The 16,041-nt window shown below is 44.3% G+C and overlaps 1 protein-coding gene across 1 annotated transcript in view; it reads left to right on the top strand.

Moving 5' to 3' along the window:
- Positions 1-6: 6 nt before the first annotated feature.
- The window catches only part of MAGI3 (membrane associated guanylate kinase, WW and PDZ domain containing 3), a 180,499-nt gene continuing 164,464 nt past the window's right edge, over positions 7-16,041 (top strand). Inside the window, exon 1 of the mRNA XM_004689636.2 lies at positions 7-380. Coding sequence (XP_004689693.1) covers positions 65-380 — 316 coding nt within the window. The 5' untranslated portion in view covers positions 7-64. The remainder of the gene's footprint in view (positions 381-16,041) is intronic.

Raw genomic sequence — 16,041 nt, 5'->3', positions numbered from 1 at the left:
GGGGGCCGGAGCGGCGCCCCCGCCGCCCGCGCGGGGTCTCCCCCATGGTGCAGCGGGGTTCGGGATGTCGAAGACGCTGAAGAAGAAGAAGCACTGGCTCAGCAAGGTGCAGGAGTGCGCGGTGTCCTGGACCGGGCCCCCGGGCGACTTGGGCGCCGAGATCCGGGGCGGCGCGGAGCGCGGCGAGTTCCCCTACCTGGGGCGGCTCCGCGAGGAGCCGGGCGGGGGCACCTGCTGCGTCGTCTCCGGCAAGGCGCCCAGCCCCGGGGATGTGCTGCTGGAGGTGAACGGGACGCCTGTCAGCGGGCTCACCCACCGGGACACCCTGGCTGTCATCCGCCACTTCCGCGAGCCCATCCGTCTCAAGACTGTGAAACCAGGTGAGCCGGCGCTGCCTTTCCGTCTCCGGGGTCGGGGGCGGTCCGGTGGGCGTCCTGGAGCGGCGGCCCCCCAGCCCCCCAGCGCCGGTCCGGGGCGAGGTGCGGTGGCTTGGGTGTGCCGGACTCCCCGGCGGCGGCGGGTGCCCATTCTGCGGGCGGGAAGACTGACCTCTGCCTCCGCGGTGCAGCTCCACAGGCTGTCAGGGAACTGCGGCCCGGGGCCGGGCTCCCCGAATGTGTAGCTCGCTCTTCCCCTGCGGAGTTCTTAACTTGCCTGTTCGCCTTTGTAGAAAGGGTCTTTGGAACGGTCACGCGTTTTTCATAAGGAGACAGGTTTTTACCGTGGAGGCATTGGAGGCACAGTGTGCCTGGAGGGCTCAGCTGCCTGTTTGTTGCACGCGAGCTCGGAGCGACCGCCTAACTCTTCCAGTCCAGGTGGCTCAGGCGCCTGGGTACCGACGGTGTGCAGTCGGTGGTAGGAGGCAGGGAGCTGTTGAGCAGTCTGGGTTGCGAAGGAGGACTTGGAGTATAAAAGCTCTTGTAAGTCTTTGGTTTTTCAGGATTTTGTTGAAGTGGTGGGTAAAAGGGCCGCGGTTGCCGTGGTGTCTATCCCGCTAGTACGATCTGCAGCAAAGCATGGTACGTTTATAGCATACTTTGTTGCCCGTTCTAGAGCATTGATCAGACGGCATACGGTGAAACCTGATAGTATGTTATGATCTTCTTGTGCTTGTTATCGACAACAGTGGTCATTGGTCATTTCAGCACTAGTAGAATGTGGTTTTGTTTTCTGAGCCGTTCGAAGGAGGGATGGTGTTACAGAAATCGAGCTAATTTTGCTGAATACATAGTGCATGAAAATACAACGTCCTGCTTATCTGTGACTTGCTAGAGAAATCAGTCCATCTCTCCACCGAAAAATGCTAGAAAATTCTGGAGAAAATTTAACCGCGATCTTCGCAGCCCACTTTGGAAATAGCTTTGTAATACTCTTTGGGCTTAATCAGAACTGATGGTTTGTGGTGCAGTATGCATATGTGTGTATGCTCACACACACATATGTCCTTGCAGTCTTAAATCAGGCTATTTTTGTGTAGTCTATTCCATCATATTCATTTTAAGCTTATGGTTTTGTGTGAGGTTTTCTTATTACTAATTTTAAAAACTTTTGGCAGACTGCAAACATCTTTTGTATATGGTTTGTGAATTTGACATTTCTCAACTTTTGGGGTCATGTGGAGGGTAGAAGAAAAGCTTTGGGTTGTAATTCAGTTCAGGCGCTGTAATATACAAATGCACGCATAGTACTTATGGCTTATGGTGTAGATGCCTTTTAGTTCAAATCCCATGAGTCAGAATCGTGAAAACATTTGCATCATTGCTTTTGTGTTTTGTTTTGCTTAGTGGGACATAGGTGAGAATATAACTTTTATTTTCAAAAAGTTGAAAGATTGAGAAAGTTGATATTCAAAAGTTTTGTCTATTTGATAATCTCAAATTGTTTTAACTATTGGTTAAAATAAAAGGGCTAGCTTATATTAGCATCTTAATAGCTTGTTAGGCATTTTAAACTGCTTTCTTAAATGACTGCTTAAACAATTATAGAACAAAACCTTTGCTATTTTGTTAATAAGTATGAGACTTAAAAATTAAAATAAGGATCTGAGTAGACATTATTCATAGAACTTTCGGTGTGATTAAAACAGCATAACAACTCCAAAGGAGAAAAAGATTCAATACTCTAGGGATTAATTTTGAAAATACAAAAGTACAGGGTAAGGAATTTATAAAGGTATTTGCTCTGTACATTCTTAAAAATTATCTGAACTTTGTGACAGAAATGGATTTTTTGATATATTAAAGCATTGTAAAGTGTATTTAGCCTGTTTCTTGTTTTGATGAGTAGCTGTTAAATATATTCATAACTTGTCATTTGGAAAGTAGCACAATGCAAAAGTAGTTGAACCATTTCTCTAAGACGTAGTAGTAGCTGGACTATAAAGATAAGGCGAAGGCGCTGGTCTGTCTAAGGGAAGCCCAGCCAGAGCCAGCACTTTCAGTCAGGTGACTTAAGGAAGGAAGGTTCTTTCTGGCAGCGACCATCTTTAACTTTGATGGTGGGGTTTTAAAATAACCTTTATGGAGATTTGAAAATAACTCACTCAATATGGCTCCTAACCTAGGACTTGTCCTGAAAGAATCTGATAATTTCTTGTTGCTTTAGTATAAATGTACTTACCCGTCAAGGCTTTCTTGCTGCTCGGAGAAGCTTTAGTTCTGCTTATTGCTTGACCCAACTAGTCATGTGTTTCTTACTTGCACCCTGTCATTTTTTGCACAGAAGTTTTCACTTGAACTTAGTAAGTTTCCTAGTAGGATAGGAAGGTGAACTTTAGACTGCAGGTGAAGTGGTATTATGATTCGGGCCTGTTACCAGGATGAATTACTTCTGTTTTACATCAGAGCATATTTTAAAACAATTTTTATTCTGATTAATGGTAGTAGTTACTTTGTTCTAAAATGTCCCAGACTGTGAATGTTCAGAATTTTATGGAATAGTTACTTCATATACTTATAACAGTGATTGCAAATTACATAGGTTTTATTACAGATATTCATGCAATAAATATATGAAATCACAGTCTACTGTTTTATTATATGCATTCTGCAGCAAGCTACCCTAAATTTGGTACTATTTCTAGAGATGGAAATCATGAGGAATAATGTTACAGTTTGTTTAATTAACATTAAACAAGATCTCTCAAAGTAGTTTTTGTTTAAAGTCTTCACCAGACTTCACCAGACATCTGATGTATAAGGGAATTTGTTAAAGTGAGCACATTACCAGAAATAACATTTCCCCTTGGTGAAGAAACATCATAGCAGCTTTTAAGTAAGGATGTTTATGTTATACAGATACTGAATAAGGCTGTCCCTTTGTTCTCTTAACTCTTGGATCTTTCTGATAGTGTTTTTTACAATTTTTTTTTTGTTTAGTGGATAATTTGGGACTTACAGTGAGTTTCATTTGGGTGGTTGTAATATTTGAGGAAAGAAAAGTTGAACGAGATTATATTTCATTGCTAGTTTTCCTCGCTTGCAATGCAGTAAATTTCTCATTATCTGACTTTAAACAGTTGAATAGAGGTTGAGTGAGGAAGCCCATTTGTTAGGGAAAATAGCATCAAATTTTAATAAGTCTTAAACTTGAAGTGTTCCTGCATTTTTCAAATAAGGTAGTAGTTTTGGGTTCAAGTTGGTCTTAGTAAGTCAAAGTTGGGGTTCTGAACTGTGTAGTGTTACTTCAGTTCCTAAAGAGTAGTGGGTTTATCCTGCAGTGGCAGAACCAACCAATCCTCACTGGTCCTTGCGGTTTCGGGGTCCTTTTTATTTTACTCAGTTTAATGGCAGAACTGATGGTCATGGAACACAAATTGTTTTTTACCTGAGCTCTACAGGTGTACTTCATAAAACCTCTTGTTATCTTTTTCTCTCCCTGGTCTCTAATTTAGGTAAATTGATGGTAAAACAAATCGGTATTTATTCACCTAATCTGCCTTAGGAAGTCGGGGCATAATCTTCTTGGATGAATAGTTTGATAGATAATCTCTTCTGATCCTTCAGTGCTTTCCAAGTTTTGTGGGTACTTAGTGTTTGGGGAGCATGTGTCCACATAATTTTGTTTCTATGAACCACTTCAATGTTACCTACCGATTTCACACCTGCGAACTTTCCAGTCCACTTTTGGTTGGTTGTTGTTTGACACAGGCTACTTAGTTCTGGTCTTCAATACCAAATTATGTCTCCTTTAAGTATTTTATTTCTCATATTTTGAGAAGCAATTTCCTACACTTTGACTAGAACAAATACTCTTTATTTAAGCCCTTCCTAAGATAAGATTTTCAGTCGTTGGAGAGGCTGCAGGTGTGTGGGGCTGGTTTGTGGGGGCAGAGGTATGAGTGTATTATTGTACCTTCTTGGACAAAGGTTATTCAGAGTGTTTATCCTGAAAAGGTGCTTATTTTACTTCATAAAGAGAAAAGAAAATGTTCAATTACACATTTCATTTCTCCACAAACATTTAGTACTGCAGCTTTCTTGAGAGCTAGCAAAAATATAAATCAGAAATGGCCTATTGGCCAGTAGCTCATAGTTCAGTGGGAGCTGAGTGACTCATGGTGAGGAATACCTGCAGTGTGGGTGTTACCTTTTTTCACCTTTCTCCCAGCACTTAAATTCTTTAGATAAGTTTCAGTATGAATTTTCATGGAAGCTAAATGGATGGGCTAGAAATGCTGTTCTAGAAAGCTGTGTGGCAATGCATCTTAGAGATTTGGGTTCTAAAGTCATTACAAAAAACAAAACAAAACAAAACAAAAAAACAAAAGAGCAGGCAGTAAACAAAATTATCTTGAGAGGTCCTTCAATATTAGCCTTTAAAATATACTGTGTTTGTGCTTTATTTAACAGTGTATTTGTATCATCCCACTTTTAGGATGAGTTCTTGCCACTTGCACTAGTGTTAAGCCAATTGCTATCACTTGGTTGGGTACCAGATGAAATGGTTTGCTTCCATTAAAGTGATAGCTGGGGTTTTATGTTGAAATATCTTTGGATTCTAAGAAATTATCCTCAACTGTGTGTACAAAGTGAATTTGCAGAAGCTAAATGTATCTGTGAGGTTAAAGAAGGATTTTTTTGATGTCTAATTTAGAACCCTTACCACTTCTGCCCGCCCTTTCTGCTTTGGCAGGCAAGGGAGGAATTGTGGCGAGTCATGAAGTTGGCCTGGCTTCGCAAGGTGGTTAGGTTTGGTTGGGTGGGATGGGCTCCTCAGGCTGAGTGCTAGCAGGAGGAGGCAGCGGCAGCCGTGGTGGGGAGAAGCAGAGGTGGAGGGAAACACAGGGCCAGAAAGTGCCGCTCAAAGAGGTCAACAGGATCATCTTTCTCAATCGTATGTGCAAAATGTTATCAAAGCAAAGTCCACATTATAGAATAATGTGAAAATGGTGTTAATTGCTTAAATGTGTAGCTAGTTCCAGTGTGCATTTTGTGTTCTATAAGTTTTTTGAAATACTGGAACTTGAAATATGCTCTAGAAATGATGCTGGTGAGTGCTGAATGTTCTTTCTACCTTCAGCTTTATTTAACTAACTCATGTAATACTGTGGGTATTTTATTTAACCCATAATGGAGCAGAAATATTCCTGTAGTACTATGCTTTATGGTTATAGGCTTTTGTTGGGTCGCTTTGGAAGCCTAGCTGATTTTATGGGAAAACCCAGTTTGCTAGTCTAGTAAAAGGGGAACTGAAAATATATTTCCACTATAACTCTGCCTTCTCTTTTGTGATAGACACAGTTGACTGACTTCCAGTGACAAAGGTTGTAGCTCCATTTCCCCCCACCTCCAACACTTTCAGTGGTCGGACCATTGATGCCGCTGGACCACAGTGGTCCCCAGGGGCAATGCCCTCTCCCCCCTCAGTTACCCTGGCCAGGCCAGGGGAGCGAGGACTGTGTCTGGAGGACCATAATTTGACCTGTGACACATGTAAATACCTGGGAAAGGACAGACAGTGCTCACAGAAGGAGAGATTTGTTATTTCCTTTTAGCACTATAGTAAAAGATAAGGATTTAGAGACTCAAACAGGAAAGAAAGTTAACCTTTTCTGCTCTAATTTATCTGGAGTTCATGGTTTTTGATACTCTGCACTGGGAATTGGAAAGAAATTTTGCTTTGAATTTATGAAAAAGTGGGATGTATTCTAGACCCTCCCTTCTCATGTTGGGTATGCCAGTGGATGGTAACTTACTGCCAACTTTTGGCATCTCCAACTCTGCTTCTGTCTTGCAGAGAACTTTAAGCAGTTATTTTTCTTGCTCAGGTAAGTTTGAGAAGCTGGTCTGTACTGGTCTGACTGGGAATTGGGTCCCTGAACAATGGGACAGTACTGTGCATACTGACATTTAACAGGAGTCTTACGAAAAGGAAATACTTCAAAGGGAGGAAAAAGTATATTAATAAACTCTATTTCTGAACTCTATCAAATAGAATCAAGCTAAATTGGCTTTGTTTTATTATCTAGTAAATACCCACTTTATGATGTGGGCCTGGGGGGAAATAATATTACTCTTTGCGTCTGTTGATCCAGTTTGCAACATGTGTGATGTGTAGCTTAGCTCTTTGACGGGAAGAGAAAAACATCCTACTTCACATGTCAGCGTCTATATTTATAAGGATTCTATAGCAAGTGACAAACTACTGGGGTGAATTGAAGCTCATAAGAAACTTCCTGGCTCACGCCCATGGCCAGCCTGGCATAGGATAGAGGCAACTAAATTTACTTGCCCCAGTGATGCCCATCAGGGTATTGCTTGGTTCTCCCTCCTCTGACTCGGCGTCTTCCTCGAGAAAGACGTAGGAAAAGCGTCTCTGACCCTTGAACCACCCAGGATCTGTAAAGCTTGTCTTTCTTTCTGGATTCCAATAACAAACCTCGTGCAGGGGCTCTGGCTGGCCCCGTGCGCATCTCTGGGACCAAGTGTGCAGGGAAGACACTGGGCTACCACAGTGGGCCAGGCCCGCCTGCTGCACCTGCTCTCACACTGAGTCTCGAAGGCACAGGTGAGTAATAACTGTACCAGACCCCCCAGGAGGTAAGGGGAGCATAGTTCCTCAAAAAGATGGGATGTTGGGGATACAAGATGACAGGAAGTAGCCTCTTTCAAAGCATTTAATCTCTCCTACTTTCACGCCAACAGTACAGTTGCCATAAAACTACCATTTTAAAAAGCCAGGCAGTATCTGTAGACCAAAACTTAGGCTCTGATTTTGCTTAAGTATTTTACCCAAATATTACTGTTTTTTTTTTTTCCCAAAGATTTATTTATTTGTGCATACAGAACTGGGGTACAGGCCAGAGACTCAGGGGTGGCGAGAGGCTTCACCAGAGACAGAGTGGGGAGCAGAACAGGCAGATCGACAAAGTTCACTGCTGAGGGGTGCAGAAGGCGGGTCAGGAGAGGTCTGCCACACCATGTGGTCACCTCCGGGGCAGGCGGGAATCGAACTCATGCGGAAGTGGCTTTAGCTTCTCAGTGCTGTGCTTCAACCCGCTGCGCCACCAGGGAGGGCCCAAATATTATTGTTTTTAACTTAAAAACCTTGCATCTAAAAGCTGTTTTACAGAATTGAAATGTTGATACCTTAATGCATATGATTTAAAATTACTGCTTGTGTTTCTTCCAGTTTTTTTTAATATTAAATACGATTCTCTAAATCATTGCTGCTTGTTCTTAGGTAGATGGAATATTTGAGACCTATTTGATTATCTTTGGCATTGAAAAATGATTATTAGTCTAGGTAATACATTTTTTTAACTTAATATTATTGTGCCATTTAGAAAATGACAGAATAAACTAATTGCCCTCCAAGATGTTGTGCTTTTAAAGAATGGTCTTTTTAAACATCAATTGAGACTGCATTATTGCGATTTGAAGAACACCCTAATAATACCATTTAGCCATGATCTCATAGAAGTCACATAAAGCACCTAGTTCACTGATTCAACCTTGGAGTTCTGCTTACATGTATAATGTGGTATCTGTTTTATCATGTTTGCAGGGTTCAATCTGACTACGTTTGCTTTTTTTCTTGCAACAACCAGGAAAATAGAGGAACTTAGAGTAGGGGATGGAGGGTTCAAGAGAAGGACCAGTATTCTAAATATGTTTCCATACTATACTATGGTCTAATTACTGAATCAATGTCTTCAAGTTTGGTGCCCTAAAAAACAAGGCTTTTTGACCTCAATCTTCACCTAATACATGGCACATACAGTGGGAGTTTTGCTAAGTGTTGTCTGGTGGTTGATTGTTTAGTGAAAGTTAAGTGTTGATGAGTTAATACTTAACACTTTACATAAGAACAGATATCCTGGAATTGGGTGTGACTTGTCAGAAAGAATCAGAGTAGGCACCTTGTGTATTTGAGATAAGTTCTATACCCCTGGGGGTCTCGTCAGACCATAGTTGCAAACTCTTTTCTGTGGACTCCTGTTATGATTAGAGTTCTCCAGTAGCAGTTCCACATATTGATCAGTTGAGTCATCAAATCTTTCTCTGCTCACAGAACTATATCTTAACCTACCTCCATAGCTTTTGGCAAAGGAATGCTCTGAACATGTTATTAATTTTAGCTCACTGCAGAGTTTGATTTTAGCTGGACTGTACATGCTAATGAAAAATTTAATGTCCATTGAATGGAGCTGGATTGGCTAACTAGCGCTCCCTTTCAGCTTCAATGTGCCGAGGGCAGTGACATCCAGCTCCAATTCAGTGGCCACTCTAAGTTGACAACCTTCTCCCCACCTAATGGGAACAGTATGACTTGGAGCCTGGTAACACGAGCTGGCCCTTGCCGGCAGCAGCCACGCGTCCGGCGTTACCCACCCATCTCGCTCGCTCGGTCTGTGAGGATGTGCATGTCGGCGTCCGGCTTTCCTGTGAAGGAAGGTACATGTTATTCTCTGTGAGCCAGAGACATCGCCTCTCATTTTTGTATGAAGGTTTGGGAAGATGAACCTGCTGAAGCTCACGCTGAGGTGCAGCACTAGGAGCGGAAATACTTCTGAAACCACCTTCACTTTTCAGAGCGGCTATTACCTTATGTCTGAAAAATCTTATTTATTCTTTCTTTATTAAAAGGAAAAAAGTCCACAATTTTGAATTGTTTGAGTGGGTGTTAAATGCGGTACAACATTGGGCAAGTACTTGAAATAAAAGCTTCATTGCTTGGTTCTGTTTCTAAACACAGTTTAATCTGTAGAGCTAAACTGCATGGTAAAGTACTTACTCCCAAGAATTGCTAATCAAACCGCCAGTGCACATTAATTGTTTCATCTGTGAGAGTATTTGCATTTGCAGCAGGTAGATGCGAAAACCTAGATACTCTGTGGCTGAGAAGACTGGTGCAGTTGCATACATGATGCTGGAAATGCTTTGCCTCATGTTTCCGTCTCTCTACCCCAGTTCTCTCGCCAGGATGGTGTTTGCTTAGCACACTGATCTTGGGAAAGCAGCCTAGAAAGTGTTCTGATGCATATAGTAATGCGTGCCCTTTGGAAGTAGGGATTTGGGGAAGTATGAGCGTCTTTCCAAAGCATGCTCTGCTTAAATAAAAGTGAAGCTGGTGGAAGGCCAGCTCATTGTGCTCGGCACTTTCCTTCCAGCCTTCAAGTGCTGCCCCGGTTGGTGTCGCCTCTGAAGAGGCTGTGGAGGAGCGGCGGCTCTTGTTCTCTAAGTGTCTATCCTGCTACTCAACTGGAAGGATCGACAGTGGGTCAGCCAGTGCCCTCGGCCCACAGGGTGGAGAGGTGTGGCCCTGGCAAGCCGCCCTGCAGGCCAACAGCCCTGGCTTAGTGGGGACTGGAACTCCGCTGTCGTCTTTGTTTCTGGCATGAGAATTGGGAAATCAGTGAAAAAAGAATTTGTTGAAATGATCCTGTCCCTTTACTCTGAATTTAATGACTTGAGACTTCAGAACGTTCTGACTCCATGGTTAAGGTGTTCGGTGCTAATTGTCAGGTGTCAGCCTGCCTGGGTATTATCGGCAGCAGCAGCTGAAACTTGGCTACAGCACTGTGGATGATTTAGCAGCCTGGGCTCACTCCTCCTCCGATATATGTAGCCATCCCCTCCCCACCCTCAAAGCACCGAGAGGGCATTGGTGCCCCCCACCCCCCTCAGGCCACACTCTCACTGTTCCTCCCCCTGTGAAATTTTGCGGTCATATTTCTGGGGTTGGTTTCGGCTTAGTTTTGTCAGTTCCCCCATGAATAAAATCATCTAGTCTTGTCTCGCTCCTTCTGCCTTATTTCACTTGGCAGAATCCTCCAGTTTCACCCATGTGTCCCAAGTGACAAGAGTTTGTTTTTTTCAGAGCTGGGTAGTACTCCATTGTGTATACAGACCACATCTTTTGAACCCTCTGCTCTGTCCATGGGCATTTAAGGAGTTGACATAATTGACTGTTTTGGCAACAGTAGCTCCTCTTTTTCCCTGTTTACTTCCTGGTTTTCTATTTCACCTTCAGGAAGGAACTGTAGCACTCCAATCAAAACCTTTACCCTGCAAGAAGCTGAGAACTTGCAGCCTTTGGATCATTGCGTGCACCTTAGATAAATGGCATAGCTTGTGTTTAAGCTTTGTGGAGTCAGAAAGTGTGAGCGGGTATAACAGCTGAATATTTAAGTATTTGTTCTTGTTTTGACTTTGACACTATTTTCCTCCCAGAGCATCTTTCTGTGTGTTGGCTGTTCTAGCCCCTCATTGGAGGACTCAAGTCTGAGTTAGTGCCAGCTACACTTGAATTAGCTCGCCCCTGGCCACAGGAGGCGTTGGGGAAGAGGCACTTTAGGGCTGGGACTGCTCAGGGATGGGGCGGCTCCGCCATCAAGGGCTCCTTGGGCTCGGGACTTGGGCTTGTGTGGCTTTGTGGTGGTCGACATCCCGGCTGACTCGGAGAGTGTCCTGGCTGTGCTCTGGCCTGGGCCTGCGGCCAGTATTGCCTCAGCCCACAGGTGCTCACCACACAGAGCAGAAGGTGCTCTGCCCAAGAAAGGGTTGGAAGACAGTTCTGGGAAGCCGTTCTTAGGTAGACGACAGGGAACGGTGGCCTCTTGTTGGCCCTTTTGTGTGTCTGTGAAAGGAATAGCTGAGCTTAGATGTGAAAAGAAACCGGTCCACAGCCTACCCTGTTTTCCTCTGCATGATCAGTCGGGTCTCGGTCTAGGAAAACTGAAAGGATGGATTTCTGGGAATTGGAGGTTTGGGCCTCTTGGACAGGGCTGGGCCACCGGGGTCCAGGCCAGGCCTCTGAGTGACTTCTAGGACCCCTGGGAATAACCGTGGGACCTGCCACCTGTCATTCTGGAAAGGACTAAGCAGGAGTTTGCCACCAAATCTGGCAAGCAAAGGCCACTGGAGCTGTCATCAAGGGATCGCAGCTGCCACCGCTGCTGTCATCATAGCTGATCGCATCACTCCTGTCACCGGTGCTGCTTGCTGTGGCAGCGAGGTCTGGCCGCCGCAGTGACCGCTCCGCTCCGTGCGCGTGAAGTAGCGGCTCGAGTCGGAATGCTGACCCTGGCGCTGCGGCTTCCGCCACAGCCCTCACCACTCTCCATGCCGGTGACTGGACACTGACTTGTCTGTGACCTTCTCTGCCAGCCAAAAGCAGCTACGGGCTGATGGAGCTTGGCTGCCTCCTGCCTCTCATACCCGGAGTGCGGGGACCCCACCGTGGCATCCGGTTTGCATCCTGCAGCCTAACGCTAAAGGAATCTGGACAGCACCCTTTCTCGTTCTCCGCCTCTGCGTTTCAGGAAGGCACACTCGAAGAAGGCGAATACTGAGGCCCGCTGACCTTTTCCCATGCGCTCTGCTTCTGAAATACTGTATTTTAATATAATTTTGCCTTTCCTTGATAACTCATTGCCATTTCTGTGAGTTTCTCTTTTTGAAATTGCCTGTACTGGGGGCTGATGGATTTTAACATCTGCAGTGACCTTTTGTTCTGGGTTTGTTTGTGTCGGGCCTACCTGCTGTCTCTGCTGCTGAGCTGGCTGTCCTTTATGTCACTTGATCTCAACCTCCCTGCAAGCCTCGGGCTTCCTGGGCACAGAGGGCATCGCCACTGAAGCCACCGATTCACAGGCTGGTCAGCAACCTGTGATTTTAGGGGCTTCTGAAGATGAATGAGGTCAGTAGGATCCTTTCCTGAAGATTGGAACTTAGACAAAAAAGAACGAATTTTCCAATTAAGAACAGGAGCTTCAGCGGAGAGGTTTTGCATCGATGCTCTGGAGTTGGCTGCTCTTTCGCCAGACTTACATTTTCTGGAATTTTGCAAGATAGTTGTCTAACACAGTCCCTAAAAAATGGCATGCGAAAAACTATATTTAAGTCTATTAAAAACAAAGGTACTTGCAGGCCCTCCCTGGTGGCTCAGCGGGTTAAAGCACAGCACTAAGAAGCTAAAGCCCCTTCCGCATGAGTTCCATCCCCACCCCGGAGGTGACCCACATGGCACCGCAGACCTCTCCTGACCCGCCCGCTGCTCCCCTCAGCAGTGTGCTTCATCCATCTGCCTGTTCTGTTCCCCACTCTGTCTCTGGTGAAGCCTCTCACCACTCCTGCACCTCTGGCTTGTACCCCAGTTCTGAATGCATAAATAAATCTTTTAAAAAATACTTGATATGGATGAAATCACCTTCTTAACCATAGCTTTATGAGATTAAAATCTTGTCAGCTGTAGTTCATATATAACATGCTGGCTTGATGCATGTCCCTTGTGAAGATTTCCAGGTGAGTCGCTAACATGTCACCTCCCATATCTCCCTGTTTGTTTTTTGGTGAGAGCAATTAAATTCTATCATACCAATTTTAGTCATACAGTAAAGTATCAGCAGCTACAGCCCGTGTTGAGTCATTTCATAGATTCGCTCCTCAGACCTTATTTATAATGGAAAGCTGCTATCCTTTCACCAGCCTCTCTCTATTTCCTGCACCCCCCAGCCCCTGGCAAGTGTGGTTCTGTACCTGTAACAGACCATGGAAGTCCCACCTGAGGATGCCCATCCACCCCGCCGTTCTCACCGTGGTCATGACTCTGCTGGGAGTTGCTAGCACTTACCAAACACGTTGCTGACTTTGGTGGTGGGGGACGGAGAGTCAGGCCGTGGCTAACCACCTGCACACTACTGGATGGGAGTGGAAACCCTGCTCTGCTTTTCTAGTTTGTTCTCTCTATGCTGATGGCTTCTCCCACACTTTTCTGCTTTCTGGAGAAAAAACTGACCTTGTATAGATCTGTCAGCCCACGGCAGGGCTCCTTAACTTCTTTCCGCTGCATTGTGCAGTGTGAGGGTCTCGGTGACAAGGTGGCATCCGTTCTGTCTGTCCTCACTTAGATATTGAGGATCTGCTCTTTACCATCAGAACTTGCGTTCCCCTCCCCCCCCCATTTCTGGATTTGTAAATATCCTGAAAGCCTGGTTTCAAGATGGGCAATATTAGCCTTACTGCTTGCTTGCTATCCTTGTTTTAGAGGTTCCATCTGAACTCATTGATTAAACCAAACTGCCCTTTTTAAAAGTTATCGTAAAAAACGGTTCTTTGAAAAGTCAGTAGCTAAGCTCTTACGGTAACTTTTTCCTAAGTGGGAAAAAAAAATTGTATAATTGTAGCACGTTAATTGACTGTGAAAGTGTTACAAGGCAGGTGAAAATGTCATCAGCTCTTGTATTAAGGAACTTCTTATAAGTAAATAATGTGGAGACATTTTATCATTACAAAAGTAGGCTAAGTGGGAATAGGTCTAATTTGTCTTATTGCCTGCAGTGTGCAAATTTCCCTAAAATACTATTTTCTCCATCACCACTGCTGGGGACCGGGCAAGCAGGCAAGCATTTTATAAATTCTCAGTTCTTCTCTGTTGAGTGCTTTACTTAGGACTGACAAGATGAGGGGCGATGAGCAGAATTTTTTCTTTGTGCTTAAGTAGAGCGCCCTTTTTAGCAATGGTGGAAGCTTCCCTGAGTTGTTTGTGAGTTTACTGCTCAAAACATAACTCCTGAAAAGACAGCTGTGCTGGAGAGCTGGAGTACACACATCCCATGTGGCCAAGTTCCTCTCATCAGTTTTTACTTCAAGTTGTGGAGTCTTTTCATTAGGGGAAACAAGAATATCTCTTGTTTATTTGCTTTTTTAAAATAATGTGACTTCATATAAACACAGGATTTGATACATACAATTTTACCTTGTATGTCACCATTTAGAGTTGTCTTTATTACATTAGTATATGTAGATAAAATTTCTAGCTTCCAACCCATCTTTTGGTCAAATCTAAGTATTTTTAGTAAAGTTTAATAGAATTCTATATAAAAGTATGGCAAATCCCAAGTAGCTTTATGGTCTGATTCCAAACTCCCATTTTAAGTCAGTCTGGTGACACCTTTGGCCTCCCTATCACTTACTAACTGTGCAGTCTGGAAAAGGTTCTTCATGTTAATTATCTATCAGTTTCCTTATCTGTAAAGTGAACACAAAACCACATCTAGGCAGGAACTTTTCCCTAACTCCTTGAGCACCCTACCTCACGCTCCATCATTTATTCACATGGGTTGTAAGAGGCTTAGCGTATTTGCTGCTTCCTCTCACTGACTTCATTGTATTTCCCGATTAGACCGCTATGCTATAAAGGCAGCACAGTCCTAGAGAACTGGAAGCTGGAATGACCGTGGTGCTTGCTCTTAGGTATCAGACTTGAGAAACCTATATTTGTTTCTACCTTAAAGAAAGATAATATTTTGATGAGTTAAAGTTGGTAAGATCAGAGAACACACGGTATACTGCTAACAGAAAAAGTCTGACCCATGGTTAAAGTTTACTTGAGGAACAAAATGAAGATTTGAACCCAGGTAGCAATTCAAAAAATTTACTCTGAGAGAGCAGTTCCAATAATCACAAGTTTGAATTCAGTTCAAATAGGTTAGAACAGTCAGCCGCTGACATGAAGAACAGGACTGGCTTCTAGTCCTCAGCTTCCTGACCTAAAGAGGTGCTGATGGGAGAGGAAGGCAAGTGGCATTTAATCTCTGCCCTCCAAAGAATGCCAAGGGCTGGGTAGCTGTAGTTCAATTCTGGCTTCTGGACCTAAGTGGGCGTGAAAAGACTGCCCTTCCCTGCAGGCAGCAGATTCCTGCAAACAGGATGGAGCCTGTGGAGATCTCTCTGAGCTCTAGGCTTGCTAGACCAGGGGCGGGGCCCTGGAAAATTTTACAGTATGTTCATAAACCTAGATCCGTATTATGGTTGGAATTGTCTGCTTCCATAAGATAGATTGAAGTTGTAGGGTAGCTAAGCCTGCCACCCCCCCAAAAACTCCTTGATAAAAGGTTGATTGTAGGAGCACCCCTGAAGGCTGGGTAGAGGTTGCTCTTGAAAAAGACTTGCATAGAAAGTTCTGTAAGGGCATGTATCTGGAAGGCCAAATCTCTCTTTTTCCATGGGGAAACAACTTAATCTGAATAACTTTTTTTTCTTTTTCTTCTTTTTTTTTTTTTTTTTGCTGGCTGTGCCTTCCCAAGTAACTTCTGACCTTCCCTGCCCACCCATTTAAATCTTTCTGGTTTAGCTCAGCAGTTGAACAGCTTCTGAAGCTGCATGGGCAAGTTCCTTAGTCGTGCTGGGTCTCTCCCATGCTGCAGGAGGTACACATGTCACTATTAAACTTCCTTTTGACTTCTCTTACTAATATGTCTAGGACTTGTTTGATTATTTGCCAGCATAGAAGAACCCAGAAGGCATGGGATGATTTTCTTGATGTCCCAACCAAGTCCTAACCCCAATCACCCAGTTTGGAAATAGTCATTGTAGCATAATTAGTTTAGGTAAAGGCCTACTGGAATGGAGTCAACTCTTATGAAGAGTGGCGGCCCACGGATGTGAGGAGGGGGGTTGGTGAGCGAGGACCACTGGCCACCACCAGCAGCCAGTGGTCTCTGCCTAGAGTCTTACCTGCTGACACGCTGAATTTAGATTTCAATGCCCACAGCTGCCTCAAGGCCTTCGGCTAGTGGGACTGTGTTGCAGCAGC

The sequence above is a fragment of the Condylura cristata genome, unplaced genomic scaffold (genome assembly GCF_000260355.1).
Source record: "Condylura cristata isolate star-nosed mole 26May11 unplaced genomic scaffold, ConCri1.0 scaffold00026, whole genome shotgun sequence".
Taxonomy (NCBI): Eukaryota; Metazoa; Chordata; class Mammalia; order Eulipotyphla; family Talpidae; genus Condylura; species Condylura cristata.
This window is presented reverse-complemented; position numbering and strand designations above follow the sequence as displayed.